At 47.6% G+C, this 17,722-nt stretch overlaps 1 protein-coding gene across 4 annotated transcripts in view; it reads left to right on the top strand.

The window, feature by feature from the left end:
- Positions 1-17,722, top strand: part of ETS1 (ETS proto-oncogene 1, transcription factor) — a 121,739-nt gene that overhangs the window by 83,516 nt on the left and 20,501 nt on the right. For 3 of the 4 annotated variants that reach the window (XM_054005416.1, XM_054005418.1, XM_054005419.1), the window contains 5 exons: positions 1,440-1,559; positions 2,405-2,605; positions 8,639-8,716; positions 10,353-10,601; positions 14,899-15,159. In XM_054005416.1, coding sequence (XP_053861391.1) covers positions 1,440-1,559; positions 2,405-2,605; positions 8,639-8,716; positions 10,353-10,601; positions 14,899-15,159 — 909 coding nt within the window. The remainder of the gene's footprint in view (positions 1-1,439; positions 1,560-2,404; positions 2,606-8,638; positions 8,717-10,352; positions 10,602-14,898; positions 15,160-17,722) is intronic. The other variant, XM_054005417.1, reaches the window with a different exon arrangement.

Raw genomic sequence — 17,722 nt, 5'->3', positions numbered from 1 at the left:
ACTGTATGGATTGTGCGTTATGTAACTCTGTGTTAATCCGGGATTTTCCAGCTCTTTGTTCACCTCCTTCCTTGAACGGCTTTTCTGCTGGGTTTTCGTCACGCTGCATCTTGTTACAAAGGGACTTTTTCCAAGATTCCCTGTGCTTCCACCTCCTCCTCTCTCTCTCTTTCTCTAGGATCTGTGGCTGGGAACCAAGTGCTGGGCATGGGGCAAACCAACTCAGGGGAAGTAATACTCCCCCCTCCGCCCCCACACACCCTTCAGTTTTCACCTAATCAAAACCTTTTGGGGCACTTTGAAGTGTTGAGCCAACTCTATTTTTCCCTTTTTCATGCTACCGGGTTCCACAGGGGGCTTGTGAGGCTTAACTGATTGATGGCTACTATACAACCAAAGCGTTTCACAGACAGCAGCTCATTCTGTGATGGCTCAATCATGGCCAGCCCTTAGACCTTGTGCAGTGATGTTATACTACATAAAACCTGTAAATCAGAGAGCCAGAGTGGGCGTGTCTGCATCTATCATCCTCGAGATTCCCCTTTGCATATGCGCCAATGGAATTCTATCTCAGCTACACCACATCAGAATATTACAGTACTATGTAAAGACCCCGGTCCAGCAAAGCACTGAAGCACATGACTCTTTTAAGGATCTGAACAATCTGGTTGTAATCAATAGGACTATTCATGTGAGAAACCTACAGTTTCTACTGACTTCAATGGGATGTGCTGGCGCTCAGCATCTTTCAGGATCAGGCCCTAAAGGAATTTCCCAAAGCTGAGTGAAGTCAATGGGAGACTTTGCATTGATTTCAATGGGCTTTGGAGCAGACCCTAGAGGTCTTTTAAAAATCATGTGTAGTAAACAATTTTAAGGTATAATTATAGTGTAGATAATAGATTTGTGGTTTTTTGTTTAAAAAACACTAAGGTCTGACTTTCCCCCATCTTAATAATAATAAATCTAGCTCTTGCCTAGCGCTTTTCACCAGTAGATCTCGAAGCACTTCGCAAAGAAAGTCAGTATCATGATGTGTTTTTGCATTGGTATAACTCCATTGACGTCAGTGAAGGAGATTCTCCTGATTTACACCAGGATAACTGAAAAGAGAATCAGGCCCATTGTTTCTAACTCAGCAGTGTCCCTTACCCAAGAACATCCTTGAAACAGTGACATGACCCCAGGTTAAAACTACCACTTCCAACCTGTGCTGCATTGATGTGATATGTTGTCACATGCTATCCTGCTGGGGAGTTGGTGGGCGAAGTTATAAGGCAGCTGGGAGGAGGTTTAAATTCACGTTGTTAGGCTCACTTATTTTTCTGATTCAGTTCTGGATGTATAATTCCTGTGGCTCCAAACTCCGTTATCCTCTGCCTTAGTGGGGCATGAGATTCGGTGAGTTGTTTATTTCTCTCTTCCTCTGCTTCTTTCAGATATGGAATGTGCAGATGTGCCTTTGCTAACCCCGAGCAGTAAAGAAATGATGTCCCAGGCGCTGAAGGCCACCTTCAGCGGCTTCACGAAAGAGCAACAGCGTCTGGGAATCCCCAAAGGTACGGCACAGTAGTGCCCAACGGGCAGAACCCTGTGCAACAGGCAAAACCGTGATAAACCAGAGGCATTTCTTCATCTGAAATATCCTCTTCTCCAAACCTCTTGTTCCTTTCCATTCCATCTCTCTTGCCATCACCTTGATCCCTGGCTTCTCTGGCTGGAGGAATACACAGGCGATATCTTCCTCCATTGCTTGACAGATTGACCTATGTGATCTCTGTCCATTCAGAAGCTGAGACAACCTTTGCTCTCATCTACCGCAGTGAGCAATACACCTTTAATTGAGTTCCCTCTCCAGGCAGCATAGGGACTCTCTACCTCTGAATATTGTGTCATGGGAGATTTTCAGCTCCTTTAATTTTTACTATGGGCAGACGTGTCAGGTGTCCTTTGGCATAACCTGCAAGGTGCTTGTGGTTTGAATGAAAAAAAAAGATACTGGAAGACTGATGCCCATAGGGAGAACATGGGCTGTTATAAACTTTGTCTCAAGCCAGGGTTAGGAGCAGAGAAAGGCTCTGCAGTGACAGACAAAAGTAACACTCGGCCCTACAGGATGAAGCTAAACTGATTATGTTCCCCACCATTGTACGTTATACTTATGTCAACCCAAAGGTGGGATCTGTGGGGCACTGCCCCAGTTTGTATAGTTGTAGGGATTACTGAGATTTTGGTCCCCACTGATGTAGTGTATCTGTAACACATGGTGATTGAACAGCTGCTGTGTTCCACACTAGAAGCAGCTGCATTTCAGAGGGCGGGTGAAGTGACCACTGTAGATCCCTGACTATTGACTTCCTGAGAAGTATTATTAATGGCTCTCTCCCGTGACCCCTTGGTGCAGACCCCCAGCAGTGGACGGAGACTCATGTACGGGACTGGGTGATGTGGGCTGTGAATGAGTTCAGTCTGAAGGATGTGGATTTCCAGAAGTTCTGCATGAATGGGGCTGCCCTCTGCGCTCTGGGCAAGGACTGCTTCCTCGAGCTAGCGCCTGACTTCGTGGGAGATATTCTCTGGGAACATCTGGAGATCCTACAGAAAGGTAACTGAGTGGGTCACCACATGGGCTACACCAAGGGGCCTTGGATGCATGTATTAAATAGGCAAACTGAATCTCAGGCCCTTCAAGAGCCCGACTTCAGGTCTGACTGCAGTAGGATTCAGTAATTTACCAACCTCTGGCACAGTGATGCCTCCAGACTTTTCGGCTAAACAGAATCTAGTGAGGCCATATTTGGATGGGTGACCTCTAAGGAAGAGACAGGTGTCGCCGGAAGTGGTGTTTGTGGTTCTATGCAGCTAGGGTTGCCATGTCTGGTCCCTGCCTCCGCACGGCTCCCAGAAGTGGCCACCAGGTCCTTGCAGCCCTAGGTGCATGGGCGGCCAGAGAGGCTCAGTGCGCTGCCTCTGCCTTGAGTGCCGACTCCGCAGCTACCATTGGCCGGGAACTGCGACCAATGGGAGCTGCGGGGACAGTGCCTGCGGGTGTGAGGGCAGCACGCGGAACCTCCCTGGCTGCCCCTACGCCTTGGGGCTGCAGGGACTTGCCAGCCACTTCCTGGGAGCCACGGTAAGTGCCACCGAGACCCGCACTCCAGACCCCCTCCTGCACTCCAACCCCCTGCCCCAGCCTGGCGTCCCCTCCCACACCCAAACTTCCTCCCAGAGCTCGCACCCCCACAACACCCTGTCCCAGCACTGAGCCCCCTCCTGCACCCCAAACCCCTCATCCCCGGCCCCACCCCAGAGCTCACCCACCCCCCGACCCCAACTCCCAGCCTGGATTCCCCTCCTTCACTCCAAACCCCTCATCCCTGGCCCCACTTCAGAGCCCACACCCCCCAGCCAGAGTCCTCAAACCCCTGCACCCCAACACCCTGCCCCATCCTGGAGCCCTGTCCTGCACCCTGAACCCCTCATTTCTGGTCCCACCCTGAGCCCACACCCCAGCCCAGAGCCCATATGCCCCCGGCCCCCCAACTCCCTGCCCCAGCCCGGAGCCCTCTCCTGCACCCCAAACACCTCATCCCCAACTCACTCCAGAGCCCGTACCCCCAGCCGGAGCTCTCACCCCTCCCCCCCACATCCCAACCCCTCACCGCAGCCTGGTGAAAGTGGGGGAGAGTGGGGGAGAGTGAGTGAAGAAGGGAGGGGGGATGGAGCCAGTGGGGGTGGGGCCTCGCAAAAGGGGCGGGGCCTTGAGAAGGGGCGGGGCAGGGTGTTCGGTTTTGTGCAATTAGAAACTTGGCAACCCTATGCAGCTGATGCCCTTTCCTCTGAAGGTCTGTCTACCTTTGAGTGCAGAGGGGTGATTCCCAGCTCGTATGCACATACCCAGGCTAGCTCAGCTCGACTGAGTGCCTAAAAATAGCAGCATGTCCATGGCAGCACGGGCATTAGTCACCCTGAGTACAATCCTGCTGGACCCCTGGTACATAGTCAGATGGGTAGCCTGTGCCGTGGCCCGTGCCGCTGTGGATGCATGGCTGTTTTGAGGCTCTAGCCTGGGTACGTCTGTGCACGCTGGGAATCACACCGCCCTGCTCAAATGTAGACCTACCCGAGTCAGCTCTGGGTGCTGCTGGAGATGTCGTCTTTCCAATAAAACATAAAGCAGAGGGGCCTGACCAGTTGTGGTCAGTGAAGAGCTCCTGGCACTCTTTGAAAGAGGAAGGGTGTTAACGCCAGCTTCTTGGCTGAATTCCAGGGCAAGGCAGGGACATTCTGCATTCCTAGAAATTAAAGGTTTTTTTTTCCCCCAAGGCATTCACCCTTGGCCTAACTGGTTCCACTGGGAATTTTAATCATTGACTTCAATGGGAGCAGCTAGGCCAACACTTTTGAATCACACCCAAACTTTCCAGTTGTAAGTGGAAACAATTTTTCTTTGTTCCTTGGGTGTGGTTAAACAGCAGCTGGTGTTCCACACCAGAGGTGGCTGCGTTTCAGAGGGGGCGGGTGAAGTGATCTCTGTCTATCTATGCATACGACCTTTTGTGGAGCTTGATTTTCATAAACGATCTCTGGAGGGGAGAGTGCTTTAGAAATGCAAAGTGTCTGATCTGCTATCTTGGAGTGACAGAGCTACCTAATGACAGGAGGAGCCTGGGCTGTGTAATTGAGACACGAATAGTGGCAGCAGGCACATCCAATTCAGGAAAGTACTAAAGCACATGCTTGACTCTAAGCATCTGCTGTAATCTCATTAATTTCCTCAAGATTTATGGCCCACGGAAGTCAGTGGAATGGGCGTTGGATCTGGCATGTGCTGAATTGCTTTGCTGAATGGGGGCTAAAGGTCTGGAGCAAGTGGGGAAAGATGGTGGGTTTTAGGACCCTGTGAAGATACTGCTCCTTCACTGAGAATTTAAAGGAGCAGCTGCCCCAGTTTGAATCAGTGGAGATCTTGAGACTACCTTGCGACGTTCTCCCTACTGTGCTACCAAGGAATTGCTAATACACGGCGAAGGTCCCAGAAAACGCAGGGGCACCGAGCAAATTAAAACAGGCTGTAGCCCACTCTCGACCCCGTGATACAGCATCTAGTTCTTCCTAGGGCTGTTCCATAGCCCAGGCTTCCATTGCATTATGTATCCATATCCATTGCATCCACCGCCTGCCCTTGCCAGTAATCTGACTTCGGTGGCTTGGAGAGGAGGGGGATTTTGTGCCGTCCAAGAAACGCATTGTCAAATGGAGGTTAATTACTGATTGCTAATTTTACTGTCACCAGTGGTTGGCGAAGGTAAACACGGGTGTGCCTGGTTGCTGCAGCAACCTGTGTTTTTCTGCTCCTTGTTTGGCTCCAGCATCTTTTCAGTTCTTTTCTTTTTCCGTTAGTTTTTATTGAGCGCTTGGTAAAGTCACCCACGGTAGCGGGATGGCCTTGTGGTTAAGGCACTCAGGAGATGTGGTTTCGATTCTCAGCTCTTCTGCCAACTCCCTGGGGCAAGTCACTTGGGCTGAGGTATTTAAGTGTCTAACTCCCATTAATTTCCCTTTGAGCATCTGGGCCAAAGTGACATACCCAACGGAATCTGTACCAGAGCTGGGAATTGATTTCGGTGGGAGCTAGGTGCCTAAATACCTTTGAGGATATGGCATTCTATGCCTCAGTTTCCCCAGCTGTAAAATATGGAGAACGCTTTCCTATCTCACGGGGAGGGGTTGTGAGGTTAAATCTATGATATGTGTAGGTGCTCAGACTCTGCGGTAATGAAGGTCATGTAATTACCTAGGTAGATAGATGCCCTTAGAAGAAAACTAAAAGCCTTTTTACAGGCCAGGCCCTGGATTCAGCACTGGCTGTTTCTCCTGCAAGAGTGTGAGGACAAGAATAAAGATGCAGTTCTGTCCATCTTATCCTCCGGGCGAGGGCCTGGGACTCAGGATGCCTGGGTTCTATTTCCAGCTGTTCTCCACACATGCTGTGTCACCTTGTGCAAATCATACAGAGCCTTCATGCCTCAGTCCCTGTCTGTGAAACATGGTTATCTGCCTGCCTCTCAGAGGCCCAGGACAATGTCTGTAAATCACTTTGTGATCCTTGGCTGAAAAGTACTTCTGAATAATAAGAAGGGCAGAAACCTTGTGACTTCCAAACTGGGAAGACAGGGCCTGCTCCTGCTCCTAATACAGTCAGTGGGAAGGATCCTTATTATTCACATTATAATGCCACCCAGAAGCTCTGCCCCAAATCAGGGCTCCATTGTGCTAGGTGCTGTACAAACACAAAATCTCTGCTAGATTTTAAAATGTAAATGGGCAAGACAGATTTTTCTATCTGTGCACCTCACCCTCCCTGATTGAACTAACCTCGTTATCTCCATACTGATTTATACCTGCCTCTGGAGATTTCCATTACTTGCATCTGAAGAAGTAAGGTTCTTACCCACGAAAGCTTATGGTCCCAATACTTCTGTTAGTCTTAAAGGTGCCACAGGACCCTCTGTTGCTTTTTACAGATGGGAAACTGAGGCACAGAGCGATGGAGCAAATTACCCATTGTGCATTGGCCGAGCTGGGAATTGAGCGAACGTTTCTTGAATCTTAATCTAGTGTCTTAATCATCAGCCCTTCGTTCCCAAGAGTAGCTGGCCATTCTCGTCAGCAGGAGCAGGACTGGGGCCTTGTCTGTGAGACCCAAAGCACGTAGCTTCACCTTCACTAAACCACCCAGAAGCATTAGGTCACATGAGGACACACGGCAACCTCCCGATCCCTCTTATTAACATGCCTCTCCTGTTAGCTCTTTCAGAGCGAGTGACTCACCTACCACAGGCTGCACAAGGTATAAAAATGGCAGCAGTTGGGCGACTTTTCCTTCATGTATTTGGGTGTTTGCTGTCGTATTTTTCCAGATTTCTTCCTAAAATAACTCCCATTTACCAGCAGCCATCAGTGCCCTCTGCATGACTGTAAACCTAGCTGAAAGTTGCCCTTTTTAACCTAGTCCCACCCTTTCCCTGTGGTCACCCACCCTGCCGCTTGGCAGACTCCGTGGGGAGGGGGGGAAAGCGCACTCGGGATTAGATCTCTCTCCACAAAACCTTCCTTTGTTTGAGACTATTTTCCACCCTGCAGTCCCAGGAGTGGAGACCAAAATTAGCCTCCTTCGAGTGAACGTGCATTATCTTTGGTTAGTTTTTCTCCAGCCTCAGCAGAAATAAACACAGGGAAAGCAATTCGTGCTTTTAGTTTTGTTGCCCTTTGTAATGTCCCATTGCCCTGTGTCTGTCCATGTGCTGGGCACTCTGCAGCTGCTCCTGCAGTGAGCGAGGTGGGAACAACACGAGCCAAAGCAGACACTGTGCTGCTTCCAAACTGGGAAGACAAAATCAGCTTCCGCATGGGAAAGCACTGATGTAATGGATGGAAAGGGGGGAAATGAGATGTGTATTGAGTGTAGTTATTATTAATTAATTCCAAGATCAGTCCCCATTGTGCTAGGTGCTGTACATAGAGTAGAACCTCCGAGTTCCGAACCCCTTGGGAATGAAGGTTGTTCTTAACTCTGAACTGTTTGTAACTCTGAACAACCATTATGGTGGTTCTTTCAAAAGTTTACAACTGGACATTGACTTAATACAGCTTTGAAACTTTACTATGCAGAAGAAAAATGCTGCTTTCCCTTTATTGTTTTAGGAGTTTACCTTTAACACAGTACTGTACTGTATTTGCTCTTTTTTTTTGTCTTTTGTTTTGTCTCTGCTGCTGCCTGATTGCGTACTTCTGTTTCCAAATGAGATGTGTGGTTGACGGTCAGTTCGTGACTCTGGTGTTTGTAACTCTGAGGTGCTACCTTACAGACGCCGAAGAGTATTCAGTAGGAGTAAGTTGGTGGCTCTGCAGCAATGTCTAATGAATGTAGGAACAGCGTCTTCTGTGCCTTGCACTTTTTCCTTTGCGCATGAGCAGGGCAGGAGCTGCAGAGGGGTGTATGCCCAAAACACAGGTGTGTTTTGGGCATACACACACAACTAAAGCTGGCTGAAAAAATAGGAAAATTTTCTGGAACAATGTGTCCCTGCTTTTCATTTAAAAAAAAAAAAGGCCAAAGAATGAAAAGGAGCCAAAATTAATGGAAACAAAACAATTAACATATAATAATGATCTATATAGCAAGATGACTTGATTGTCGCTCTGATGCTTAGAATGTTGAGCCAGTGTGAAGCCTGGCTGAGAGCTCTTTTTGTTCTGAATATCACCAGGTTCAGTCTTCAGCTCTTTTACATGTGATCCATATCACCTGTACAACTACACGGGCTTTCACCAAGTAATTAATAACATTTCAATAGTGCCTAGAGCTTCCGGCTGAGATCGGAATCCTATTCTGCACTCTCAGAAATCAGACTACTCATTGGGGCCTATGGCTAGATTTTTCCAAAGAATCTAAGGGAGCTAGGCACCCAGTTCAAAGGGATTTGGACACCTAACTTGCTTCTGAGCCTTTGAAAATCCCAGGTTAAATGGAACCTGAATGCTTTTGGAAATTCTGACTTCCATATGTAACAGAGTTTCAGCAAAGGTGAGATTCCTATGAGCTTGTTTCTTTAACGTCCCTTTCTTCTTTTAGATGAGATAAAGCCATACTCAGCTAACGGAGTGAACCCCGCATACCCAGAATCCCGCTATACATCGGACTACTTCATTAGTAAGTCTGAGCCCCTTTTTCCCAAAGCTGCTCCTCTTTTCCTTCAAATAGTCCAGCGTATTAACGTGATTGCATCTGTCTTACAGTGAGCTGGCCACTAGCCTATTTAAAATAGCTGGAAGTGGTTAGAAAAGTGACAGTTGTTCTAGGGTTATCTCTTTTCTCAGTCTTCTGAGCCCCACCTGATTTGTGCGCTGACAGATTACTGCCCCAGTCATGGCAGAATGTGCAGCTTTCATAGTATGATTATCCCTCTTCTGTCTTGTGTCCTTTGATCACCAGAAAGATAGTGAATGTTGGGGGTCATCATTAGGCTTCAGAGTTAACGTTCACTGAGGATGACCAGGAGAAGTGCACATTTTCAAGCTGCTGCTTCAGACAGTCTGCATTCTCAGACAGACATCACTTCATCAGTCTAAAGACTTAAGCTTACATTTTTAGAAGTGGTCTCCACTTTTTGTTCCCCGGATTTTGGGCAATCAATCTGAGACCCTTAGGACCTGACTTGCAGAGCATCTGCCCTCCCACTGATTTTGAGTAGAGTTGTGGGTTCTTAGCATTTCTGAAAAACAGGCCCACAGTATCTCAAATCAGCTACCTCAAAATCCAGGCATTTTTGAAAATGTGGACCTTAAAATCATTTACATGAAGGTTTAGATTCTGGAGCACCAGATGGCAGTCATCCAGGGAAAGTGCTGGGTCCTTGATCTGGCATGATCCAACCCCCAGCATCAGCCCTTCAGAGCCCATACAGCAAGGGAAGGTTCTATTGTGCTTTATGCACTATTGACAGAATTATCAGCTAAATTTGGATTCCACACTCTCTCTGGTCAGCGGGGAGGGTTGGAGCAGAAAGCAACTCGCTTGGCTTTGATGCCAGGTGAAGCTTGCTGGGCCAGCAGTGAGAGGAAATCTTGGTTTTGGTGTGTAAACAGCAGATTTCATCTAAAAGTGGTTGAAGGAGAATAAGTGTAGAGCAGGGAGATGTCATTCTACAGGGGGGATTCTCCGGGCTGCCACTGCTTTTTAGGAAGGAAGGAAGGAAGTGCTAATCCTACTCCAGCATGCTGCATAGAACAGCAGTGCAACCCTTGCGTGAGTCCCACTGCTCCCAATTATCCTAACGTGATGTTTACTCTGGAACCTAATGATGACACACATTCTCTCCTAGTGATTGTGAAGGTGAGCAACCGCCATGTCTGCCATGTCAATTGGCATCCAGCTCCACTGTGATGTCAAGGACCCTCCTCCTCCTTTTCATACTCCATTTCCTGGGGAAACTGCTGGGAGCCTCCCCCTGGTGGTTTATCCAACCCTTCCTCCCATAACAACTCTGAGGTTGCTCCTATTTGCTTATGGCCCAATCTGGTGTCCACTGAAGACAACGGGAGTTCTTCTTATTACTATTTATTATTTGTACTGTGGTAGCACTTTGCAGCCCCAACTGAAATCAGGGTGCCTTTGTGGTAGGTGCTGTACATCCAGATAATACTTATTAAAAATAGACCCAAAGATCTCACAATATCAGCATGTTACAGGAGATGAGAGGTAGAAACAGCAGTGGTCTGTTTAGCTTTGAGTCATTGTCTTTTTGGTCAATAGCTAACACTAACTCACCCAATTGTTCCACCTGCAGGTTATGGCATTGAGCATGCACAGTGCGTGCCTCCATCAGAGTTCTCTGAGCCCAGCTTTATCACAGAGTCCTACCAGACCCTCCATCCAATCAGCTCAGAGGAGCTCTTCTCCCTCAAGTACGAGAATGACTACCCGTCGGTCATCCTGCGTGACCCTGTCCAGACGGACTCCCTGCAGACAGACTACTTCACGATCAAGCAGGAAGTTGTAACGCCAGATAACATGTGCATGGGGCGCACCAGTCGAGGTAAGGGCCTGGCATCTCCAAAGTCTCTGCTTGGTTTTCCACTGCCTCCCGGCATCCTGGGTGTTTCCCTCACTTCTCCTGTACACGCACGAGGGTCCCCTCTACCCTGGATGTTCCTTTTCAAGAGTCACAGGCAAAGAAACCATCAGTGCCCCATAACTAGTTCCACGGTGTTAGCCAAGGGTTACATATAACGTCCCAAAGCCTCAGCAGGTGTAAAATAATAATAATGAATAGTAGATCTCAAAGCGCTTTACAAAGGAGGCCCATATCATTTTACAGCTGGGGAAACTGAGGCACAGAGCGGTGAGGTGACTTGCTCTAAGTCACCCAGCAGGCCAGCGGCAGGGCCAGGAATGGAACCTAGATCTTCTGAGTTCCAGTCCAGTCCTCTATCTGCTAGGTAGCACTGCCTTCCCTTTGATTTCAATGGCACTACTGCAGTTTACACTAGCTGAGAATCTGGCCCAATGAATTGATCTTCACTGCTCCAGTGTGAGGTGAGTGGTGTTATCCCCATTTTAGAGGTGGGTTAACTGAGTCCAAGAGAAGGGTACTGGCCTGTCTCAGCTCAACATGAGGTCAATAGCAGAGCCAGGAATAGAACCCGGAACTCCTGTGTCCTAAATTCCAAGACCAAATGCCTTTCTAGGGTAACAGAGTAGAAGCCGTTTACAAACATTGAATCTATCTCCCCTTGTAAGTATTCTCACACTTCTTATCAACCTGTCTGTGCTGGGCTAGCTTGATTATCACTTCAAAAAATTTTTTTCTCTTACTTAATTGGCCTCTCAGAGTTGGTAAGACAACTCCCACCTGTTCATGCTCTCTGTATGTGTGTATATATATCTCCTCAATATATGTTCCATTCTATATGCATCCGAAGAAGTGGGCTGTAGTCCACGAAAGCTTTTGCTCTAATAAATTTGTTAGTCTCTAAGGTGCCACAAGTACTCCTGTTCTTTCTAGGGTAACATTACTTAACTCTAAACACACAGAACCAGATCCTGCACTGGTTTGAGTGGATTTGGCTTCACTGAAGTCAAGGCAGCTACACTGATTTACACCAGCTGAGGATCTGGCTCATAAATCCTATGCAAGGAGTGGGCGTCATCCACAGAGCACAAAGCCATTTGCAAAGGAGGGGATCATTATCCTGATTTTACAGATGGAGAAACTGAGGCACACAGCAGCAACATGACCTACCAGAGATTGCACACTGAGCAGAACCCAGGTATCTCCCAATACCTATCAGAATGCCAGTGTCGATACGAGTTGGTCTTGATGGCCAATGTTACATCTGTTCAATTTTTTAATGTGGAACAAGAACTGAAAAATGCCACGGGTTGGATGTTTGTGAAAAATTAAGCTGCTTTGCCAAGCCCAGAATCATGCCTCCACTCATTGGAATCACATGTATGTTACACTAACGGGGCTATTTTCATTCTCTTCTTTTCTTTTCTTTTTTTTAATTTCCAAGCTGGGGAAAGGTTGTTTGGGAGGGTTATTTTTTTTAAAAAATGACTTCTGCTGGTTAAACATTTATATAACACAGGCAAATTAGGCAGATGTGGCGAGCCAAGGGGCAGCTGTGTTGCAATTTTAGGCAAGCCCTTTTGCAAGGGCTGTTTTTGACAATCAGCTTCTAATTTGGTTCCTTCTCTTCTCTTGAACGTTAAAAGCAGGCATCTTGGTAATTCTTATTGAAAGACTTTCACTATCATGACTCAATCTTATACCGGCCTACAGGCCCCACAAGCCTCAAAGAAAGGGCGTTCTTCTGACATAACAGCCTCTCAACCTAATGCTAGGGCAAGAGGATCAGAGAGAGAGGCCTCTATCAGTGAACCCCTTAACATTTCATTTGTGATTGAAGAAACACAATGGTCCGGATTCTGGTTGACACAAAATCCTGCTCTGATTGTGTAAATGCACCCTCATGTTGGTGTAAATATATTAGGGATAAGGTCTCTTAATACTGCCAGAGTGGTGTAAAAGGGGACTTCATATAAATGGGTATCCGGCCCCCAAGTTTGTTATAAGCTTATAAATTCCATACAAAAACAACATTAGAAGAGTGTTAAGGTTGCAAATTCAAGCCCCTAAAAACAAAGGAATGCCAGAATTAAGGCTACCCGTGCAACCTGAATTTGGCCCTCTTGTGCATATGCATTATGATACAGTCTTTAATTACATGATCACAGACCCCCCCCCCCCCCCATCTTAGCATGCTCAGGGCAGATAGAATCTTTGGAGCATTTAGCTGCCAAACTACAAGTCTCTATTGAGCATGTGCAAACTGGGATTTTTTTCAAAGGCTCATAACTTGACCTAATGGAGGTGGATTTTCAATAGGTGACAAAAGGCCTGACCTCCCTGCCAAATTTCATGTTCTTGCTACAAAGTACGGAGGGGCTAGAGCATTTCAACAAAATGGTTGTATGAATTTTTTAACATGGGCAAAACACTTTTTCTCTAACCCTGTTCTGAGAAAATGCAGAATCATTTTTGCTGAAATTTTCTCGCCCCAAAATATATCATCCTGAAGTATGGACATTTTCAGTCCAAATGGATGAAATTTGGCAAGTTCTAAGCAACCGAAAACAAGGAATTATAAATAGAAAGTGTTGGCCAATCTTAATTATTGTCATCGTTACCTGCATCACGTGTAGTAAAATAATGTAAATTAGAGATGGACCTGAACTGGAACCTCAAATTTGAAATTCTTCAAGACAGAAGTTAAATAATTAATATTGACATATAGCTTATCATCATTAGGTTTCAGAGTCAACACACCATTAGGATGAATGGGAGCTAAAGTCCTAAAACTCAGCCCATTAGTCATTGAAGAAAATGTCAATAGGCTTTCACACCCACATTAGTTAAGCTTTTCTTGCTGCAAGAGCTGTTTAAACTAGAACACAACAAATATTTGGGTGAGCGTGCCAGCTCCATTCCGCCCTCCTTTCCCCTGTGAGATTTACTATCTGGGTCTGAGCCGCAGGCAGCTCAGCCAGTGGAAATTTCTTCAGGAGCTCTTACACAATCCTAGCAGCTGTTTTTAGCCTAGTTTGGGAAATTAATGAACTTGAATGATCCTGTTACGCTCTTGGCTTGTCAGTAAAGAGGTTGAGCAACAGGCAGAGTAAGGGAACCCAGAGAATGCAATTGAAGGCATTTGGGGGTCGCTGTTTAGCCCCCTGCACTTTTTTTTGAAATACAGGGAACCCAATCCTGAGCTGGTGTAAATCAACATAGCTCCATTGAATTCAGCAGAGCTCCCTGCTTTACTCTGGCCGAGGATCTGGCCCCTAATATACTGCTCTCTGTATAGAAAACAATCAGTAGCATACATGTAGCCCAGATGTGAGCACCTTCGTGGAGGAGAAAAAATAGTTGCTCGAATACTCAACTCACATCTCTCCCCCCCAATCCCCAGGTTTACTGGTGCTTGGGGGCATTGGGGTGCTAAGAGCTTCTGTTATGATTTCCTGCAATAGAGTCTTGTAGCAAAGAAACTGAGAATGAAGCTCAGCAGGACCTTGTGCTAGCCTTCTGCACGGGGCATGAATCGTACCTCCGCTTATACCATTTGGGACGTGCAACTGCCTAATTTACTCTATGGACGTACCTGTTTGTATGTAAGCTCTCTAGGGCTTTGTAAAGTGTCATGCAAGCCTATGGTGTTGTACAAATGATCAGGTCAGAGGATTCAAACCCAGATCCTGCAGGTGTGGCTCTAGGATTTTCCTTTGCATTGTGGCTGTAGCTTCCACACCTGTCTTCGGAACACATGGTCCTGCCTGTCTGTTTTTAGTGGTGTATTTCTCTTCAAGCCCCAGAGCAATCCCCTTTCAGAAGGTGGGTCAAATTTAGGTGGCCACAAATACAGTTCAGGGTATTTCTGGGGTGGAGACTCGGAGTCCGGATTCCTGGGTTCTTTTCCTGACGCTCTACAAGTGACTCACTCTGTGACCTGGAGCGAGTCCTGTCATTTCTGTGTGCCTCAGATTGCCCTGCTCTGTAACATGGGGACAGAAAATATACACCAGCCTCATGGAGGTCAATGCTTGATTAACGTTTTCTCTGAGGTGAAGGGTGCACTGGAACAGCAGTGTCTTGTCTGGCTTGGAGCTGAATGTAGTTAGCAGGGCTGTGGCCCCTTCTGCCGTCTGCCTGGCTGGCAGATGGAGTGCACACCTGGGGCGTTGTCCTTCTCCTGACCTTGATTTGTGCTTCTCATTTAAATTGCCTCCTTGCAGGCCGGGTGATTCTCATTCTCCCTTCTGCTTGCCAGGTAAACTAGGGGGCCAGGACTCCTTCGAGAGCATAGAGAGCTACGACAGCTGTGACCGCCTGACGCAGTCCTGGAACAGCCAGTCGTCTTTCCAGAGCCTTCAGCGCGTCCCCTCCTATGACAGCTTTGATTCTGAGGACTACCCCGCGGCGCTACCCAATCACAAGCCCAAAGGCACCTTCAAGGACTATGTTCGAGACCGGGCCGACATGAACAAGGACAAGCCAGTCATTCCTGCTGCTGCCCTCGCTGGCTACACAGGTAGGGTCACCTGCCCCGGGGCAGAGCCTTTCTGAGACGGCTCTTGGGTTCCGTTCAGAAGTGAATCTGAGGCTGGTGAAAGGGGTGAGATTGGTTGACTTGGAGACTGCAGGCCTCGATGTGCAGGACAGGTGCAGTGAGCAAACCATCCCCCCCTCATTTACAGGTCTCAGCCCTGGCTGAGTGGGGCAGGGTTTATAGGGGAAGAGATGAATGGGTCCCTTCGAGTGGCCTCCAGCACACCAGTCCTAGTGATGGCATTTGGGATGTGGACACCTCCCTTTAGGAGCGGGACTGAGAGGCACCAACTACAGATGAGCTCAGCCCTGCACTCTGAGAACCTGCATCAGGGTCTGTGTTTCACCTCAGTTCCCTATCTCTGGAGGAGGCTGGTCCAAATACCCCATAACTTTGGAGGTGCCCAGAGTCTGGGTTCCAATGTCGTGACACGGGCCCATTCACCGGCTGTCTCACTTCAGTCTCCAACTATCTATTGGAAGGAAATAGCTTTTGGGCATTGCTGTGAGAGCAGATTCCTAGCAGTGACCTAGAGGTGAGAGTCCCTGTTATCCCATCATGTCTCTTGAGCCAGCCGGTCTTGGTCTCATTTATACCTGTGCAAAGCGGTTGCAAAATTGCCACCTTGCTTAGTCCAATAGCGATTTACCCTTACTTTGCACAGCTGTGAATGCACCATGTGCAAGGCGCTGGAGAGCCAGGCCCCTTACTTTTCAAGGTAGGTGTTTTCATCATCATCTAGGACAATTGTTCTCCTCTCTGTACTGTTATGCAGTGCGCCGTCAACGTCTCTGCAGCCCTCCACCCCAGAGGTGGCTGCATTTTGAGACGCACCGCACAGTCTGAGTATAGGTTGCGAAAGGCTTTTGTAGCCTTGGGAATGGAGAGTGATGGAGGTGTAAAGAGCCTGATTTTTCATGGCTTTACCCTTTATGCTGTCATATACACCGAATATTAGCACTTGCCATTCGCTTTGAACAGGTGTATGGCAACGGAGAATTAGGCCATATACATTCGTGAAGTGCTTCTTTCTGACGCTATGTTGCACAGTGCTCCAAGAGCAATACTAGCCTCCGTCTGTCCTTACTCACGGTGAGCAAGGCTGGCAGAATGGGACTCTGGGCATGCACACAATCCGTGGAGAGCTTTTCAAGTGTGTTGATGGCTGGCTTTTCCCCCTGCTATATTGGAACAGTTTGCCCTTATTTGTTTCGGAATCTAGGCGAGCAGATTTTGTTATTGAACTTTGTACTGATTTTTCAGTTTGAGGGGGGAAAAAGTAGAGGAGAATGGAAGTTGATTGGACTTCAGAACTTATTTGAAACCAAGATCAAAGAGGTGCAGCACAGTATCTTTCGTCAGTTCCCCTTCCACTCATGAATAGTGACCCCTCATGCACCTACTGGTGGCAGCTGTGCGCTGGAGGAGTCTTGAGGCAGAAATAGCATGTGCAGATAAAGATCAAGAGGCTCGGAGCAGATCCTGAGGTGAGACCCTCCCAGAAATCTCCTCCCACTCACACAGTTCCTCTTAGGGCTGATAATTTTATTTTTTGTGGGGGGGCGGGGGGATGAGGGGGAGGTGGGAAGATAATTTTTGGAGCTATGTGTAAAAAGGAAGTGGTTTGTTGCTATAGCTTTAATTTTAGAGAGAGATCAACCCAGCCGACTGAATGGGAGTCTTTTAAGTGACCTGTGCAAAAAAACCCAATTGAATCGTATTGCAGTCCTGTGTTAGATACTGCCCTATAGGACGTGACCGGTGAAACACACACAGCTGTGGGAGGTGCCGTGCGACATAGCACAGTACATTCATCATGGCTCCATTCCATAATATACACTTCATTTGTTTCCACAAACTAAGCCCATAAACAGCCCTGGCATTATTTTCCCTCCAAGCCAATGAATTCTTTCCACTTCTAATAGAGCTTTTCACCACGGGAATCTCAAAGTGCTTTGGAATCCTGATGGCCCTACGCACTAGTGCCGATCCCCATTCAATGGAGGAAACTGAGGCACAAAAGTATGTTGCTGAATTAGGGGCAGAGCTGGGTACAGAATCAAGATCTCCTGTTTCCCAGTCCCATGCTCTCTGAGTATGGGACCATACTTTCTCCTCCAGTAGGGGGTCTTGGTATATGCAATACAGGGCACCCAAGTGCCCATTTTCATGTACAGTTACTTTGCAGGTAGTGGCAAATGTTTTAGGACATTTTATGCTGATGATCAGGCACACGTTTTCCTTTGCTTAGTTTCCTCCCATTGCTTTATGCCCTGCCTCCTCATATTCGGTGCCATTGCATTCTTCAATGGGGACACTTAGCAGGGTTGTTGGGGCCAATATGTGTCAGGGAAGAATCTCACATGTGAGTTCCTTTCCAAAGCCTGCTCATACAGTGTGACTCTAGGCCTAGTGTGGTCAGACTCCTTGAAGAAACTTGACTGAATCTCCTAGTCAGCCGACCATACAGAGGGAGCAGCCTTTCCCCTCCCCCAGCATCAAGGAAGTCTCTACTCAGTCCTTGTTCTGCTCATCAGAGTCCTGA

This window comes from Malaclemys terrapin, chromosome 15 (genome assembly GCF_027887155.1).
Source record: "Malaclemys terrapin pileata isolate rMalTer1 chromosome 15, rMalTer1.hap1, whole genome shotgun sequence".
In the NCBI taxonomy this organism is placed as follows: domain Eukaryota; kingdom Metazoa; phylum Chordata; order Testudines; family Emydidae; genus Malaclemys; species Malaclemys terrapin.
Note: the sequence above shows the minus strand (reverse complement) of the source record. Positions and strands in the feature narration are given on the sequence as shown.